The sequence below is a fragment of the Aulonocara stuartgranti genome (genome assembly GCF_965226115.1).
Source record: "Aulonocara stuartgranti genome assembly, chromosome: 6".
In the NCBI taxonomy this organism is placed as follows: domain Eukaryota; kingdom Metazoa; phylum Chordata; class Actinopteri; order Cichliformes; family Cichlidae; genus Aulonocara; species Aulonocara stuartgranti.
Genome location: NC_138944.1, coordinates 43,237,888 through 43,256,119, shown reverse-complemented (window position 1 = coordinate 43,256,119; position 18,232 = coordinate 43,237,888). Strand labels below are relative to the sequence as shown.

The 18,232-nt window shown below is 41.3% G+C and overlaps 2 protein-coding genes across 2 annotated transcripts; both read left to right on the top strand.

Annotated features, from left to right (window-relative positions):
• The first annotated feature begins 1,133 nt into the window (after positions 1 to 1,133).
• Positions 1,134 to 5,502, top strand: LOC309707714 (uncharacterized protein). The gene is made up of 4 exons (XM_082535197.1): positions 1,134 to 2,103; positions 3,018 to 4,038; positions 4,591 to 4,907; positions 5,116 to 5,502. The coding sequence occupies exons 2-4, from the start codon at positions 3,593 to 3,595 to the stop codon at positions 5,184 to 5,186; spliced, it is 834 nt and encodes a 277-aa protein (XP_082391323.1). The 5' UTR covers positions 1,134 to 2,103; positions 3,018 to 3,592; the 3' UTR covers positions 5,187 to 5,502.
• A 2,445-nt stretch (positions 5,503 to 7,947) lies between these two features.
• On the top strand, positions 7,948 to 14,557 carry gstt1b (glutathione S-transferase theta 1b). The gene is made up of 5 exons (XM_082537539.1): positions 7,948 to 8,446; positions 8,722 to 8,809; positions 8,885 to 9,035; positions 12,261 to 12,437; positions 14,021 to 14,557. The coding sequence occupies exons 1-5, from the start codon at positions 8,335 to 8,337 to the stop codon at positions 14,216 to 14,218; spliced, it is 726 nt and encodes a 241-aa protein (XP_082393665.1). The 5' UTR covers positions 7,948 to 8,334; the 3' UTR covers positions 14,219 to 14,557.
• The last annotated feature ends 3,675 nt before the right edge of the window (positions 14,558 to 18,232 follow it).

Here is an 18,232-nt window from a genome sequence, read left to right as displayed (position 1 = left end):
TATATTGACACTGTATTTAGTGTACATTCAATTTGTTTTATTTGTTCTTTGTAAGCCTTTATGCAAACACTATGTTGGAATAGGTAATGGATAATAAGTATTGATTTGTAAATAGCCGAACATGAGTAACTTATTATATAAATATACTACAGTACATTTAGAACTAACCATGCAGCTCATTCTCCTGTTTTATTTACAATTCACGATGTCACACATTTTGAAAAAAGCTCAGAGGTTAAATATGTGGATGCAAACCATCCATCCATCCATCTTCATCCGCTTTGTCCGGGGCCGGGTCGCGGGGGCAGCAGCCTAAGCAATGTTACATTATGCAAACCATAATGTAACATTTAGACCACATGTACCAATCGCATTTTTTTTAAAATAAAAACACAACCTCCTTGGCAAGAGTAAAAATTGCACACACAAAGCTCTGCAGGTATGTCTGAAAATGATGGTCAAGTGAAAAACAAACAAACAAACAGAAACTCTTAACTCAGAATCCACATTTTTAGAAATGTGCACAAGGACTGTATCTGCCATAAGGACAGACACATCTAATCTGTGGTAAACATGCTACCCCTGTGGAAATATCCCTGTGGAAATATCCCCGCGTACAATATCTCTCTCTGCTATCCAATAAGGTTAAAAGCATTACCGTAACAGAAGATGGGTCTTAATGCCATTATTTCTACTGTTTTCATATTCTTTTGATATTATTTTATTTGTATTTTTTTATCTTTGTGTTTTGCAGCAGAGAAGAAATATCGTTTGTCATTAAAGCCTTTGATCCGGAGAAGAAAAGGATGTCAGGAGGGGACCTGGATCTGTGTGTTCACGCCTGCGTGTTCTGACGCCATGACAGCTTGAAGATGCCGTTACCACAGAAACGGATTTTTGGGCATTTTACAAATTTTAGTCCATTAAGCTATTTTTAACCATTTCATTTTAAAGAAAAGTGTCAAATTTGAAGCCTTCACATCAAAGTAACACCTTTTTTTCGTATTCATACACCGGTCGTTAATAATTTCTACACCTCTCCCGGAAAATTTAAAGCATACAAACAATTTACGGGAAACAATCTTGAATACACATATTTGATCACGTTAAAACTTGATATTCACACTGGAACTTGTTAAATTATTACAGTCATTTAAAGTTAAAGAAATTTTCAAACGTACCTGCAGCGAAGTCCAGGTGACAGTCGAGGAGTCCGGGTCCACGGCGAGCCATCTTCAAACTTGAAAAACAGAAACAAGTACAAACAGATGAAGTACTTGTTATGCGTTCAAGTTATATCCGCTTTCAGTCAAATGTTTTGCAAAACTTAGCTTTCCACAGGCTGAGGTTGGAGCAGGTCGAAACAAGTCCACGAGCAAGTGTAAACGGACGATTGGAGCCTCGTGCAGCGTTTAAATACCCTCGGCTGCCATGGTTACGGTTGTCAACGTGTGTACACGTGCACTGATAGAACTATATGAATGGAGCTGACCGCGGTGTAATTTACAGTTCATTTATGGTCATTTACTGTCAGGGGTGGAAGTAATGAATTACAAATACTCACGTTACTGTAATTAAGTAGATTTTTTTGGGTACTTGTACTATGAGTAATTTTTCAAGTGTGTAATTTTACTCATACTTGAGTACAACTTACACCATGTAATCTACTTCGCTACTTATAAAATCAAAAGTCGCTACTGAGTACGCCCACAATTTGAATTAATATTCAAACCTTTCGTCTGCATTTTTGCAATCGCAACCGCGCCAATTTAAGACGTAAGCAAAGAATAAACTCCGCTGCAGCAGCAGGCACAGTCTGGAGGTGCTGAATGGTGGAGTACAAACTACTTTATAGACCGAAGATTTGGAGACAAAGAAGCCAAAACGGAGACAGAGGACAACACTGTCAACCATGAGAACGAGCAGAAAAGACGGAGGACGCGTGCCCGTGGCCATACCCGCGTGCCCGTGGCCGTACCTGGAGGGATTGTTCATGTGCAGAGGGAGAAACGGAGACAGCGTCCAGATGCAGTGCCAACTTTGACCTCACAGTCATTTCAGCTTACAAGACTTCAGCGTCTAATCTTAAAAACACACATTGAGGTAAGAGCTTTTACAACTATACGTGTATGATATTGCTTTCTTATTTTCCATGTGTGTTAAGGTTATTTTGGCTAAGATATTGTCACCGCCATTGGTTAGCCTGATATTAAAATAAGACGGAGCTAGCTAATGTGCGTGTGTGTGCATGTTTTAGCTTATTATTTGGATAACCACCGTCATTACAATAAATTAAACTTGTAGTCATTTAAAACTCACAGGCCTACAATCAGCTGGCCTATATAAAAAAACAAAAACTTGAACACAGTGCTGAGCTGCATCTCAAATGAATCTTCCAGCTCTCAGCTGACACGTACCAGAGCCCGATTGATGGATCGGTTGATCAGTATCATTGGCCTGATACAGGTCTATCATAGTGACGTGGCTCTTAATCAGTAGGGTTATATGTTTCCCAATATGATATCTTTTTTAAAGAACATAATGTGGATTGTTTTTATTTGTTAGCTGTATGGGCAGCATTTTTGTGTATGTGATCCCTTTTCTTAAATTAGATTTGCTAGATACACATATTTTGCTCTCTTAGTATTTTTAGGACCTGACTAATACTGAAAACTTTAGGGTGATACTGATAAAAAGGAGTTAAAAATTTAGATACTGATACATTGGTCGATACTCTTTTTACAGATAGTATACATATTACAGAACTTAGAATGTATACAGAAATTCATGTTTTTTGCAATGATCGTTCAAAATTGGTTTACATTTGTAAATAAATACAGCAATATATCTGCAAAATTTGACCAATTCACCACTCTTTTATACTATGCTCAACAATCAAAGATTAGCTCAAGTCTAGTTGAATGATGTTTTAAAAATGTGTTTTCTTTTAGTGTTAATCACAGTGAGGTTATGAAGTAATGTATGAACCTGACGTATGATAATATTTATCTCTACAGAGGAAACATCCATCAAAGATTGAGCAGTACAATATCACTGTGGCATCAACATCTCGACAGCGAAAGACCACAGCCACACCAAACAAGCTCTCAGCAAATACACAAGTTACCAGACCTGATGTTGAGAGCTGCAAACAAACATGTTCCACAAGCAACTGTTGACAGCTTGTCATCAATTTCATATGTGAGGGTCTACAGCCATTTGCAGTGGTAGAACAGCCATCTTTCAAAGAATTGGTTACCACATTACAACCTCAAGTCATCTCCAGACCCGCTGTCCGTGCCAGAATCTGTGAAGCTGCTGATCACATGAAGATGACTTTGGTTGCAGCATTGGATAAAGTCAAATTTGTTGCTACTGATTGTTGGTCAGCTCATCAGAAAAGTTACCTTGGAGTCACATGCCATTGGATAGAGGAAGAGTCTGCAGCACTAGCGTGCAAAAGATTGAGAGGGTCTCACACATTTGACATGCTTGCTGGTGCGCTTGATGATATCCATTGCCAATACAAGATTAGAGGCAAAGTTGTAAGAACACAACTGATAATGGATCCAACTTTGTCAAGGCCTTCCACATGTTTGGGGCACAAAATGATGCAGATGAAGATGAAGCAGACCCAGAAACTCTTGACCTGACTGACCATATTGACTACCATGAGGCAGGTGCAATTCTTGATGAAGACTCTGGTTTGGTGTATCAACTCCCGCCTCATCAGCGATGTGCATGTCACCTGCTAAACTTTGTGGCAACATCTGACGCTGCCCTAGCAGAGAGCATGAGTGACACCTACAAGAGGCTCTCCCGTGCAAGCTTTGCAAAATGCCAGGCCATTTGGAACAAAACTGGCCGGTCTCATTTGGCTAATGAAGTGGTAGAGGACAAGTGTGAGCTACAGATCATCTGTCCCAATGCAACACGGTGGAATTCAACCTACCTTGCCATTGAAAGGATAATACGCATCATTGATGAGAAGGAGGAAGATGCCATCAGGAGCATTTGTGAGGAGTTCAAGGTGAAAATGTGAGTAAAATTGGACACCTCACCTCCACTACTGGAACTTCAACATTATGCACTCCATACTGTACAGTAACGCCACTGTTTTGCACATGTCTCACTCTGTATATTTTATATATTTTATTTATTGACTCTATTTAATTTGTAAAATATGTGTACACACACACACACACACACACACACACACACGTAGAAAAATATTTAGTATACACATCCAGAAATGCATACACTATTATATATTGTACATATATTTATTAGTTTCAGATGTAGCCATTCTTGTATTTTGCTTGTTTACATTATTGTATTTTGCACATCTCTGTTGCTTGTGAAGCTCGCACACAAGAATTTCACTCACATGTGCTGTACCAATGTACCTGCACATGTGATGTGACAATAAAAGTGATTTGATTTGATTTGATTTGATTGGACACCTACCAATATGGTTGCAAATTTTGTGAATTTTCCTTAATGGATGGTTAAAAACATGAGCAGACTCTTAATATTAAATCAGAAGATCCCTATTATAGTCATGGTGGGTTTTGTTGTTGTGTCTTACAGGTTGAGTCCTGCAGAAGTTGCATTCCTTAGGGAGTACTGTACCACCATGAAGCCACTGGTGAAAGCTGCAAACATCCTTCAGTCTGAGTCCACTTCCTTTATGGGATGGCTCCTGCCAGTAATCCAACAACTACTGTCCAAACTTAGCAGGCTGGAGACATCAAGCACGACATGCGTGCCACTCATCAGAGCCCTGCAAAATGGCCTTCAAAAGCGTTTTGGAGCGATGATGGAGGATCCAGAGTTGGCTGCAGCTGCAGTCCTCTTACCCAAGTTCAAGACTTCCTGGACTGACAGAGCAGATGTAACAGAGGCTGGTAAGGATTCATGTGATCCCACTTTTGTGTAATCTTACATTTGAACACATGCTTAAGTGAGTATTTCACCTAATACGTTGTAAGTTATTGATGGTCTGTCCTGAATACTAAACAATCCTTTTTGAGAATTTGCCGATTTTAAATTTGTGTTCAGGAATAATCACTGAAATTTAAATAACAAAATTGTGTTATCTACTTGCAATTACAGCCTTGACATGCATCAAACAACATCTTGAAACGATGGAGCATGAGAGTGAGGATCAGCAAAGAGTCATCTGATGAAGATGAATTCTTCTCCAGACCAAAGTGCAGCTGAGCTTGATGGTTACCTTGCTTGTGCCACAGACACCATGGAGCTGCTGCACTCCTCAGCCATCAAAAGCCTCTCTCTTAAACTGAACACAGCTCTGCCTGCTTCTGCTGCGTGTGAACGACTTTTTAGCTGTGCTGGTTTACTCTTCACTGCCAAACGAAGTCAGATTGCCTCTGTTAATTTAGAAAACCAGCTCGTGCTGAAACTGAACAAAAGGTTCAGAAAGTAAAGTGTGACAGAAACGCTAAGAGTTTAAGACACTTACCTGCCTGTTGTTCAGTGTATGGGGAAAAGTTTAAATGGTTCTACACATGTTCAGAAACATTTTTGTCATTGTTTTAACAAACAAAATTCCTCCTTTTATATCTACATTTATTTACAAAACAAGTTACCTTTCTATACCTTGTTCATCTGAGAAATGTGCTTTGAACATAAATATTTATACTGGTGAATCGAGTCGAATGCCTGCTGTTGACGACAGAATAAAACATCAGTCTGTTAAAAAGTAATTAATACTCCGAGTAGTTTTTGAGAACAGTACTTTGTACTTTTACTCTAGTATTTTTTTAACACCAGTACTTTTACTTGTAATTGAGTACAACTTAACCAGTGTAACAGTACTTGTACTTGAGTACAAGTTTTGAGTACAGCAGGTGGATGAGGGAAAGGGGAGGAAGGAGGAGGAGAGACCCGTGGTGGCCGCCGGACCGGCCGCGTTTCGTATTGGGCTGAAAAGGAAGGTGATTTGTCCAGACTTCAGCTTGAATGGAAAAAGACACAAAGCTGGAGTTATTCTGTGTCTTTACGCTGCAGCTGCCTCTTCTTCTCCCATTCTCCCCCCTCCCTCTCCTGTTGCTACTTAAATGATGAAACTGATCAGTGATCAGCTGATCGCTTTTCTCTCTTGTTTGTTTATATTTCGAGCCAGAAAGAGGAAACCAGCAGATGTCGCACTAAACAACAGCAGCACGTTTGATCAGCTGTTGTTAGAATTTATTTAATATTAATTTCTAGTATCAGCTGATGTTTGCTGGAGCCACAGCTGTAAAGCTGCTGGTCATGATGTGGGTTTGGATATGTGGTGAGAGGGAAACATGAAGATGAAACCAGGAGATGTCCTTACTGGATCATCAGAGCTGTGATGGAGAAACAGGCATATTTTTGTCATGGTCTGCGTGGCAGACCGTGGGTGTGTGGGGAAGGAGGACCCAAAATGCGGATTAATGCAGTGCATTTATTTACAGTGAAGTAAACAATATACAATAATAGGTCTAGGTCCCTCAGACCCAGATCCCTGACAATTTTAGGCTGGGACTGAGCTACAGATGCATTTTGAAAAGCCTGGCACTGAAAGGAACCATTATTATGGAGAGACATTTAAACAGGATATTGAGAGCCCAGTTGCTTTGCAGACGTAAGTACAATCCGGACGTTGGGGTAGATTTTATTGTCAACCAACTGGGCCTGGGAAGGATCACGGTTATCGGTCAAGTGTTTCGTGCCCACAAATAAGTATTTCGTGCGCACGTTATACCCATTTCGTGGCCACGAAGTAGTATTTTGTGGCCACAATTTATTTATTTTTGGACCGTGTCATCAGAGGGGCTCCGTACATGCTAATATCACATCTTCACATTTTTTTTAGAGGTAAAAATAACTTTGCACTCTGGCTACTCACCATGCTCTAAAACAGGTATATGTTAGCAATGACAACATTTAACAAATGTTTTTAAAATTCTAGCCGTGCTAATTAGCCTTAGGATTGGTTGAGGTCTGTGCAAGCCTTTGGAACAAAATCAGTCTTGTAAAGCTCACTATTTTCTGGGTGAGCCTATAGCACATTTGTTAAAGTCAGTGCGGATTGTGTTGTGGAGTGGGGTCATGTTAACAATCCATTCAAACTTGTGGTCTTCAAGGTCAACTTGATGATTTATTGGTTGAAAATTGACAAAAAGCTTTAGAACTTAGAAACTATCATTCCTACAACTGTGCTGTGTATATGTCACAACATATAGCAGGAACCTATAAAGGTAGCTGACCTTTGACCTCTCCTTTAAGAAGGTACATGTAATGTCTACAGTGATTAGACATACTTAATAAAACTGTGGGGCCCAGAGTACTGTTGTGCATCAGTGTGGAACATGTCAGTAACACTGAGGGTTACACACACTTTGCCAGGTACACCTGTTCGTTGCAAAGTTGATGGTGTGTGTGTGTCTGTGTGTGTGAAAGACAGAGCGAGGGAGAGCTTTTGTATGATAAGCTTCATGTTATGGACGCACAGTGTGAGCACTCAGGTCGCATCAGAGCATCAGGCTGTATAGTGTGAGACCTGCATCGTGACCTATGAACTTCTAACCCCTGAGATTCAATTGTACAGTTTGAGCAGCAGCTGAATAACGGGACTGAAAAAATCGCAGTGTTTGCCCAGCTTAATGCAGACTGTTTAAACTAAACAAGCTGCTGCTCCACATAATAAACCCTGCCAGCCGCAGTGTTGCCTCTGTTTAACAGTTAAAGCAGTGGAGACGAGCTGTTTGCATGTGTGGAACCAACCTTTTGGGATTTACTTACCTGGAAGATTAAGCACGCATCAAGATGTTATGTTATTAATATTTTTAAAATGATAGCAGCACAAACAAAGATGTTTGCAGCACAAACGTTTGATACCACTTTTGTTGGATTTGAAGAAGGTGGGGGGCCAACTTCACTCACATGCTTAATGCACTTCACCTTTGATAGAAACAGATTGGACCTCAAGCACAGCTTTGAGATACTAAGTGCGTCTCATGTAAGGCTGTTGGTAAAAGTTACTGGTGTAGATTCAAAGCGCAGTTTATTTTTTCATTTGTTTCCAGGAGAGTGAACCCAGCCAGTGCTCTGCAGCTGCTGGTTTCACTGGACACGCCTTGTGTTTGAAAACACTTTAAAACGTGTGTTTAAACACATTTTGTGTGCTTTTTAAACACGCTTATGTTTTTACCGTCGCCATTAACTCCACTATCAGGGTGAGGCACACGACAGCAGGGGGCGGGGCGCCAACTATCTTAGAGGGCTTTAAACTCTTTGGTGTCCGCACCCTGCTCAGAAGGAGCCGACACAGGACCGTCAGCTATGGCGCTGGAGCTCTACCTGGACCTGTTCTCGCAGCCCTGCCGCTCCGTGTACATTTTCGCCAAGAAGAACAACATCAGCTTCGACTTCAAGAAGCTTTCTCTGCTGGACGGTGAGTTCACGCACGCAGACACGAAGAACGTCGCCAGTGTGACCGTTCACAGCAGCAGTAAGGAGGTTTGGACGAGCACAGGTCTGAGTTGTGAGTCTGTGAGGGTGTAGATCAGGGTTTCTTTGAACTTGGGTTCCGTTGCTTGCAGAGCAGCTGCTCCGTCGGTCCGCACTGACTGCCTGACGCTGTCTGGTTATGTCCACGATGATCATGTGATTCTTCCAAATATCTGCTATTAAAATGTGTGCGTGTGCATGCGCGTGTGTTGGTCCCAGGCCAGCAGTATGGGGAGGACTTTGGGAAGATCAGCCTGATCAGGAAGGTCCCAGCTCTCAGAGATGGAGACTTCTGCCTGGCTGAAAGGTGATTATGTCAAAAAGTCGTGAGCTGAGGAAGCGCTGGTCTGCCGTGACGGTCACAGTGATGTCTTCTCTGCAGCATTGCTATCATGTTGTACCTGGCTGAGAAGTTTAAGACTCCCGACTTCTGGTACCCAGCTGACCTCCAGCAGCGTGCTCGTGTCAATGAGTACCTGTCGTGGCAGCACACGGCCATCCGGATGCACGGCTCCGAGATCTTCTGCCTCCGGGTACGTTCCCCTTCACTGATCTTTGTAGGTGCTGTTAGATTAGTAATATCCCAGATAGCAAGGAAACATTGAAACAATGTTGAGTCAATATCAGGCTGTGTCATTGAATCAACGTTGAAGTGTGACGTTGACCTAACGTCACTCTTGCACCCGTTTTTAACGTTGAAACAACGTCAGGTTTTGATGTTGATTCAATGTTGAAACCTGACGTTGATTCAACGTTATATTTTCTAATACTGCTGACATTGAAACAATGTCAGATTCTGATATTGAAACACTGTTGAGCTATGGTGTTGATTTTCCACCTCTTTCGCACAGTTGCTTTTTATTAAAACAACAGTTAAATCATGACTGGAAATCTACCTCTCTTTATAGGTATTTTAACCAATACTAAACTACTGCATGTTTCCATCAATACTTCAACCACCTAAACACATAATTGTACTTATTCCTCAAATTGGACACCCTTTATAAAAAAACCCAAATGTCTCACAATGTATCATGTCAATATTAATATCCTAAAATAAGAAAGCATTGCATGTGATGTAACAGAGAAAAAACTAAACAAAAAAAGGTCAATAGGCATGTTTCATTTGCTAAATACTTTATTAAAAGACAGTTTCCTATTTACGTTTATATGATTCACAGAAGTTTGTAATTTTTACTCCGGGATGGGGATGGATGATGTGCGTCCTGCACCACCCAAACGATCTGGGGCGTATCGGAGCCAATTCTGCACTGCTTGTGCAAAGACTAACTCGGACATAGAGTTTGCTCCCAACTGCTGCGTCAGGCCATCTAGGACAAAAATACACACACACACACACACACACACACACACAAAAAGTGAATTAGAGCACATGAATAAGCTCTTGTTAACTGTCTTCAGCGGGGAGAAAGTATGTAAACTCCTAGGCTGATAAACATGAAAGTCACCAGGCGTAAATCTGCAAACTGCCGCATTTGATTCCCAAAGAGCTATGAGCGGAAAAAGTGATAAGTCTTAGCATGGTGTACCGTGTATCCTTTAAAACAAAATAAACATGGGGTCCTCGGGCTGTACAAACTACAACCCGAGGACTAAACAAGCCAAAGACCAAAGACTCCATCTCCAGATTAACTGGACATGAAAGTCTTGTTATTAAGAAAGAAAAAGTAATATAGCAATAAAACGGTAAAACTTACAGCGCTCTGCAAATGCATATTTGGTATCTTTAAATGCCTTTTTTTGCTTTGTCTGGTCCTTGGTTTTTTCCCCTGCCCAGTTTAGTACCGAGGCCAGCTCGTTTGTAATGCCATTACACGGCGGACTCGCACCTCCAGTGTGGTCCCTCCAATCAAGGCAAAGCGTCTCACCTATAGACACATTTTAAGAGATGGAATTAGCGTGTCTCATGTCTTTAATGTGTATGCAAGTGCTTGTGTGTGTAATCAACAGGCCGTTGTTATGTATTTAAATCACATCTGACAGCTATTACACTTTATAGTTACAAAGTGTACATAACCTTTATATACTTACCTTTGCCTTATTTGCCTCTTGTGATTGAAGAGCTGGCTCTGCATTGTTTAGCTCCTCAATGTTGTGCAAGGGCAAATCCAGAGGCAGTACCCCAGCATCTACAGATTCATTGCAGCAGGGATGGCGGATGGCTCTGACCTCCTCACGGAGTTCGTTAACAGCTCTCGTCAGGTCTGACAGCATAGTTAACATCTTTTGTGAGGTCGCATCTGTTTAAAAAAAAACAATTCTAGAAATATTAATGGCTTAAGCAGTGAGAGGCGAAAAACTAATGAATAAATAATAAAACGCAGTTTACGTGTGGACAAAAGGTGCAAACGCAAGGTAGGTGAGCGTGCAGCGTAAAGTTTGAATTGAGTGCGAATCGAAGCGGGTGCTCTCCAATCATTAAAAGTAACAAAGTCATTGAACACATTTATACAGTTACCTTTATGTTTATCAATCATATATCACAGATTTACAATTGTTTGTAGTACTATGCTAAAAAGCAACTACAGAGCGAAAGTCTGGGTCAAGCGCCGAGGCGACGGCAAGAACAAAGGAACCCTCGAAGCGTTAAAGCTAGCTTTGTATAACAGAAAAGTATGAAACGAAAATGTTTTCTTTGTTGATAGACTTTGTTTGCAGTGCAATTTATTTGTTGCCGGATTGTAAGAAGAAAGTAGACACAATTTCGGGCTCCCACATTTTATCCGAAACTTTACATTAACAAGTTTGTTTTGTTTTTTTTACTGTTATTCAAATGCAACCGTGGAAATAACGAATAGAACAAAAGTCATTCATTCTTACCTTATACTAATCATGGTGCAGGCCAGTGCAGTGCATGAACTGATGCCTTCTCCGGTCAATTCCGCTGAGAGTAAATCTAATGTCCCGCTCTACTGTACAAGACAATGGTTACCTGGCGGGATGTACCACTGTGAGAGGGGGTGCTATGGAATAGTCCAAGTGGTAGCAGCTTTAATTTCCCGCTCAACCATAAATCGATGGTTTTTCAACGTGATTGTTGTCACCTTGTCAACTATAAATAGATCAACAATCAACGATGACAGAACAACAGTGAATCAATGTTATTTCAATGTCAGTGTCAGGTTTGTTGTTTCAACATTGGTTTTGTGTTGACATTTCAATCCTGACGATTCTGATGGTTCAGATGGAAAATCAACATTTGTTCAATGTCTCCTTGCTATCTGGGATCTTATCACCATCATGTTCTAGCTTTGTTGAAATACCCTTTCGTCTGGTTATGAAGTAAAATCACTGTGCAGAGTGATGTCACTGAGCATGTCTGGGCCAGCTGGTGAGGGCCAACTGAAAATGATCAGCAATAAATGCCACTGCTGGAAAACAGAGAGTTCAGCAGTTCTTACTGTGCACCTCTGTGGTAAAGTTTCATCACTGCCATTTCATTGGTCTGCTCGCTCAGAGAGAGAGAGAGAGAGAGCTGCTCTGAGCCAGTAAGCTAAAGTCATGCGATGTCATAGCCGTTGACTTAAAATCCACATCATTCAGACATCGTCTCCTCCCCGGCGTGTTCGAGCTTTTACTTCCTTCCACCTCTTTGGGACAGATGCTACTTTTCTAGTTTGTTGGAATTTGCTCAAAGAAAAACCCAGAGTCACCGTGTCATCATTCATCTCCTGAATCAGATTGTGTTCAGCATTAAGCTCATTGTTTCACTCACACTGAATCCATTGTGCCTGTAGCTTATGATTCCCAAGGTCATGGGCGTGGAAATCCCAGAGGACAAAATGAACGCGGCCTTGGACGATCTGAACTCCTCCCTGAAACTCGTTGAAGAAAAGTTCCTCCAGGACAGGCCCTTTATCGCTGGAGATCAGATTTCACTGGCTGATCTGGTCGCCATTGTGGAGATCATGCAGGTGAGCGGCCCAAATGTACCCGCAGTAACAGGAATCAGAATCAGTGTTCCCACTATGAGAGGAGCAAACACGAGATCTTAAACTCATTCAGGTCTCCGTCACACCATCATTAAGTGCACATCTGTCATTTCTTTGTAAGTTGGTGCATTTTTGGCATATTGTCCCTTTAATCACATTTTAAATGTATTTTCCAGTCCGGGGGCGGGGGGGGCAGAGCCATTGCAGGGGGGGCGGTATGAAGGAAAAAACAAAACAAAAACAAAGAACGTTTGGACACTGCTAGCATCGTGGACAGGTTTTTGACGGGGCTCCCACACAAACACAAAGCAGGAGATGAAGCGTCGCTGAATATGTTTCCAAACCAACTTCATTCTGAGCCAAAGACTAGAAAATATGGTGAAGCAAATCTGCCCTTTGGCTTCACCTGCACAGGTGCTGAGGTAGGTCTCCCTGCAGGTTCCCCTTCTTCAGGAGCAGCGCTGGGCTGTTTAAATCACAGACAAACAGGATCCCACATTCTTGATCTTTAGTTCACAAACACTTGTTGTAATGACTAACTGCTCCTGACATGTTGGAGATGTTTGCTCTTTATACAGTAAAGTTACAGCAGGATACAAATAACATCAGGCTGATCCTGACACAGTTTGTTCCCCCGGTTCAAATCACAGACAAACAGGATCTCACAGCTGTTTATGTTTTTGAACACATTTTGCACAGAGAGAAAAATGTATTGATGCAATGTTGAACATTATTACACAGGAAAAAACAACCACATGTAAAACAATCACACTGTGACGCCTCTGCCTTTGTAAATGGAGGGACAGTAACTGCGTGTAAACCTGCAGATAGTCAGATTAACAGTATTTAGTCTCTATCTGCCATTCTGCAGTTCATCTCATGTAAACAATAACGTGGCCACAGCGTGACGTGGAAAAAGGCACATACCTTTGACGCTGCGTGACGAACTCTGTATTCCTCGTCCACACGTAAACGCAAAAAAGGAGTTTAAAAATCTCAGTTTTCAGTGATTTGAAACGCCGTTTAAGTGGGCGAAACAGCTGCGTGTTCAAAATCACCCGTGTAGGTGCGGACGCAGCGTGACAGAGTTAGTAGTTTATTTTATTACTTCCTGCAGATTACTTGTATTTGCTTAATTGTTCACTAAATGTTTGAGGTGTGAAATAAACAGCAGTGGAGCAAAATATGGGCGTGTGGTTGGAGGAAGGTTTTTTTGTTTTGTGGGGGGGGGGCATTTTTCTTGTGAAACAAAGGGGGGCCCAGCAAAAAAAGTTTGGGAACCACTGGTTTTAGCAATGGTATTTCCTTTTTCCAGTTCATCCAGATCAATGGTGTTTCTCACCAACAATACTTAAATTAAAATATAAACAGGTCCAACAACTAGTTCGCCTGGTACCGACTAGTAACCGTAGCAACACTTTGTTGACTAGTCGCACACATCCCCGGTGTTTTCAGAGCTCCTCCTGAGCTGAAACAGCTGCTGGGAACGAGGTCGATGAACAAACCGGTTCTGATCTCTGTGGGGACTAAACCTGAATCCTCTTCTTGTGCTTGTCTCAATGCAGCCTGTGGGCGCCGGCGTGGACGTGTTTGAGGGGAGACCCAAGCTGAGTGCGTGGCGGGACAGAGTCCAGGAAGCTATTGGAAAGGAGCTCTTCGATGAGGCACACCAGTATATCCTGGGAGCACAGGAGAGTGTGAAAAGCATGGACTCCAGCAAGATGCAGGTCTTCAAGCCCAAGATCCTCAGGCTCTTCATGTGAACAGGACGGCACCGATTCTGTGCAAACGACTTGGATTCATCTCATATGTGTCGATACAACAAATACACACAACGTCTTACATGTATGTCTGTACTAACAGGATAATGTAGTATGCATTCCAGATGTTTCAAGTAAACTCAGTACACTCTTGTTGCATAGTGCAGGGCTTCTCCATGGAGACAGGCAGACATGGCTCTGCAGACCTGATTATGTAACAGAGGAATGTGGAACATGAGCTTTCAGAATAAATGCACAGTTATAAAAGCTCTGTCTTCGTATATAATGAAGCTGCTGTTAATCTTCTTTCAAGCCTAATAAAGTGTCTGCAGCACTCTGTCAGCCTGGCTTCCTCCCTTTGTGTTTACTGTGTTGGTGCAGATCTGTGTGGATGTTTGCAAATGACGGTGCACTGCTGCCACCTAGTGTTTCATATTTACATGCACAGTAATCAGTGCAAGTGTAATACACAGACATACTGTAGAACAAACAAGACTTGTACTCACAAGCAGAGACGGCCCTTTCACGTAGAAATTGACTGTTCTTCAAAGATGGCCGCCCACCACAACATGCTACTTTACCAGAGGTCTACACTACAAAGCCAGTTCAGTGTACCCAGGATGTCTTCATTGTCTGGATTCACTTACTCTAACATTAGTGGTCAGGATAATCTCTCACACAGGGCTGGTTATCAACCAGCTCGGTTCACCCAGGGTTGAAGAGGTGGGGTTGGCACCATCTGACCAGTCTAAAAGGGACATTTTGCTTTATCCACAGAAAAGGATCCTATGAGTCCAACCTACTCCAGAGATGTTAAAAAACCGATTAAAGTCTATAAAGAACTTAACAAATACAGCATTAAGAAAGAAAGGAGATTGAGGCAGCAGCAGCAAATCCTTATTATGGTGAACATCCACAGCAGAGGGCTGGAAAGCAGTACCCACAGCACCACCTCAGTGGAAATGACAAATACATTTATTTGAATGTAATTTCCCCGAACAAATACAAACAGCTGCTCCAAGGCAGTCATTGTCATTAAAGTACATTTATGGACGGTGAACTGAAGTACTCAAAGAAAGGATGTTATTGAAAATGTTCTTTTCATACATGGACATGTGTGTTGTTCTAAAATAAATAATAAAGGTGAGAGAAAGTCAAAGTCAGGATGCAGGTCGGTGTGCTGCAGGTTTTAGGTCTCACCCTGGGTCAACACACCTGAATCACCCCACTTTGCAGTTATTTATTTGTAAAAACTGTTTGGAATCATGTATGATTTTCGTTCCACTTCTCACGTGTGCACCACTTTGTGTTGGTCTTTCATGTGGAAGTCCAATAAAATTGATTCATGTTTGTGGCTGTAATGTGACAAAATGTGGGAAAGTTCAAGGGGGACGAATACTTTTGCATTCACTGTATGTTACAGGCCCAATAATAGAGCTGAAAGCCAGGCAACCTCATTCCTCCTGTAATCTTGGGTCTTTGGAGAAATGTCTTTTTTATTCTGGCGATCGTGGCTCAAGAGTTGGCAGTTTGTCTTGTAATCGGAAGGTTGCCGGTTCGAGCCCCGGCTCGGACAGTCTCGGTCGTTGTGTCCTTGGGCAAGATACTTCACCTGCTGGTGATGGTCAGAGGGGCCGATGGTGCGATATGGCAGCCTCGCTTCTGTCAGTCTGCCCCAGGGCAGCTGTGGCTACACCTGTAGCTGCCTCCACCAGTGTGTGAGAGTGACTGAATAGTGGCTTTGTAAAGTGCTTTGAGGGGTCCTGAAAAGTGCTATATAAATGCAATCCATTATTATTACATTGAAACAAAAATAAAAATTTGGGTGAAGTGCTCATCCTAATGATATTTACTCGGCCAGCAAGCGAGATGGGCAGTTTGGACAGTCTTTCCAAGCTCTGCTCAGTTTGATGGTATAAATTAATAAAATTATGTTTGAAAAGGCCAGAGAATTCACGGGTTACATTTATTATACAATTATTATTTATTCCAAGATATTTTAAAGTATTTGAGATGGTAAAAGGAAACGAAGTCAATGTAGCACTGTCTAATTTTTCTAAAGAACTAATAGGAAACAATATGCTTTTTGTTAGGTTAATTTTGTATCCAGAATTTTTCCCAAATTCAGTTAAATCTGTCATAATTTTTGGCAATGATTTAGTAGGGTCAGTGATATATAGCAACAAATCATCTGCATAGAGGGACACCTTATGTTCTACACCAAATCTCCTTATTCCTTTATAATCCTTTGCAGAGCGTAATTGAATGGCGAGAGGTTCTATGACAAGTGAAAATAGCAATGGGGACAAAGGGCACCCTGGTCTTCAAGAGCGGTGGAGGAGGAAAGGACTAGAAGTTATATTATTTGTGTTAACCGAGGCCTTAGGTTTTGTGTAAAGCAGCTTAACATGCCTATGCCAAACTTTGACAGGGTTGAGAAGAGGAAATCCCACTCGACCCTGTCAAACGCCTTCTCCGCATCTAGTGAGAGTAGTACTTCAGATTGATCACAAATGTTATGTGTATATCCAGTGGGGCAAAAAAGTATTTAGTCAGCCACCGATTGTGCAAGTTCCCCCACTTAAAATGATGACAGAGGTCAGTAATTTGCACCAGAGGTACACTTCAACTGTGAGAGACAGAATGTGAAAAAAAAATCCATGAATCCACATGGTAGGATTTGTAAAGAATTTATTGGTAAATCAGGGTGGAAAATAAGTATTTGGTCACCTCAAACAAGGAAAATCTCTGGCTCTCACAGACCTGTAACGTCTTCTGTAAGAAGCTTTTCTGTCCCCCACTCGTTACCTGTATGAATTGAAGCTGCAACTTCTTTAATTTGCCTTGCTAGTAAACTACCTGTTTTTTCCCCGTGTTCATAGTACTTATGTCGAAGTTGTGTCATTTGTATAAAGCAATTTAAGTTCTGTCTGCAATGAGACCTTCTTTTTATAAAGTTTGGATGAAGGAGAGATGGCATATTCCTGATCTGTTTCTAAAAGTTCCATTGTTATGTTTGACTCTTTCCTATAACTACTCAATGAGATGATTTGGCCTCTCAAGTAGGCTTTTAATGTGTCCCATAGTGTGGATCTCGTAACTTCAAGTGTGTCATTTATTGAAATAAATAGCTTGATTTGATCCTTTATTTCATTTACTAAAATATTATCTAACAGCAAACCATTATTAAATCGCCATTTTGGTGCAGTAGGTCTATCTCCTATTGCTAATCGTAGCAATACTGGACTATGGTCAGATAAAACTATTGCCTTATAGTCACAACTTTGGGTCTGTGTAAGAAATCTGTGATCTATTAAGAAAACGTCTATTCTAGAATAAGTATGATGAACAGAGGAGAAAAATGAAAATTGCTTAGAGTTGGGGAAATAGCTCTAAATGGATCTATCAGTTTATATGTCTTCATGAACTCCTGGATAGTTTTCACAGATTTTGATTTAGATGCTGATCTTTGTGATGGTCTGTCAAGACTAGGATCCAAAACGAAATTAAAATCGCCGCCAATTATCAGTTTATGGGTATCCATATTAGGTAAAGAGGATATAAATGATTTAATACAGCCTGCATCATCAACATTAGGGGCGTAAATATTTGCTAGTGTAACCTGACTGTTATAAAGTTTCCCTGTAACATAACGTCCACGAGGGTCTGATACTGCTTTTGACGCTATGAAGGGGATCCCTTTTTTGATAATAACAGCTGCACCTCTGAGCTGTGAAGTTAGAGTGAAACACCTGCCCGATCCATCTGCTTTACAAATGCTTTCTTGTAGTTATACATTTGTTTCCTGTTTAAGGGTTTTGTTAGAAATCAAACAAAGAAGCTCTGGAGGAATGTTTAAAGTTGTCATTCTTACAGTAAAAAATAGAGTACAAGCTCTGAACTTAAACAAGTGACTGGAACTCTGTAGAACAGCTGTTTCCTGTATAGGAAGTGACAGCCATCTTGGAAAATGGCGACCATTTGAAAATTCAAGTGTCTTATAAGCAGGGGTTCTTA

What these genes read in the sequence shown, in the direction of transcription:
- LOC309707714 (XM_082535197.1), top strand. Translation starts at nt 3,593, where the DNA reads ATGTTTGGGGCACAAAATGATGCAGATGAAGATGAAGCAGACCCAGAA. An exon ending in GAGGAGTTCAAGGTGAAAAT is followed by an intron (nt 4,039 to 4,590) that starts GTGAGTAAAATT and finishes TGTGTCTTACAG; the next exon opens with GTTGAGTCCTGCAGAAGTTG. An exon ending in AGCAGATGTAACAGAGGCTG is followed by an intron (nt 4,908 to 5,115) that starts GTAAGGATTCAT and finishes TTGCAATTACAG; the next exon opens with CCTTGACATGCATCAAACAA.
- gstt1b (XM_082537539.1), top strand. Translation starts at nt 8,335, where the DNA reads ATGGCGCTGGAGCTCTACCTGGACCTGTTCTCGCAGCCCTGCCGCTCC. An exon ending in GAAGCTTTCTCTGCTGGACG is followed by an intron (nt 8,447 to 8,721) that starts GTGAGTTCACGC and finishes TGTTGGTCCCAG; the next exon opens with GCCAGCAGTATGGGGAGGAC. An exon ending in CCATTGTGGAGATCATGCAG is followed by an intron (nt 12,438 to 14,020) that starts GTGAGCGGCCCA and finishes GTCTCAATGCAG; the next exon opens with CCTGTGGGCGCCGGCGTGGA.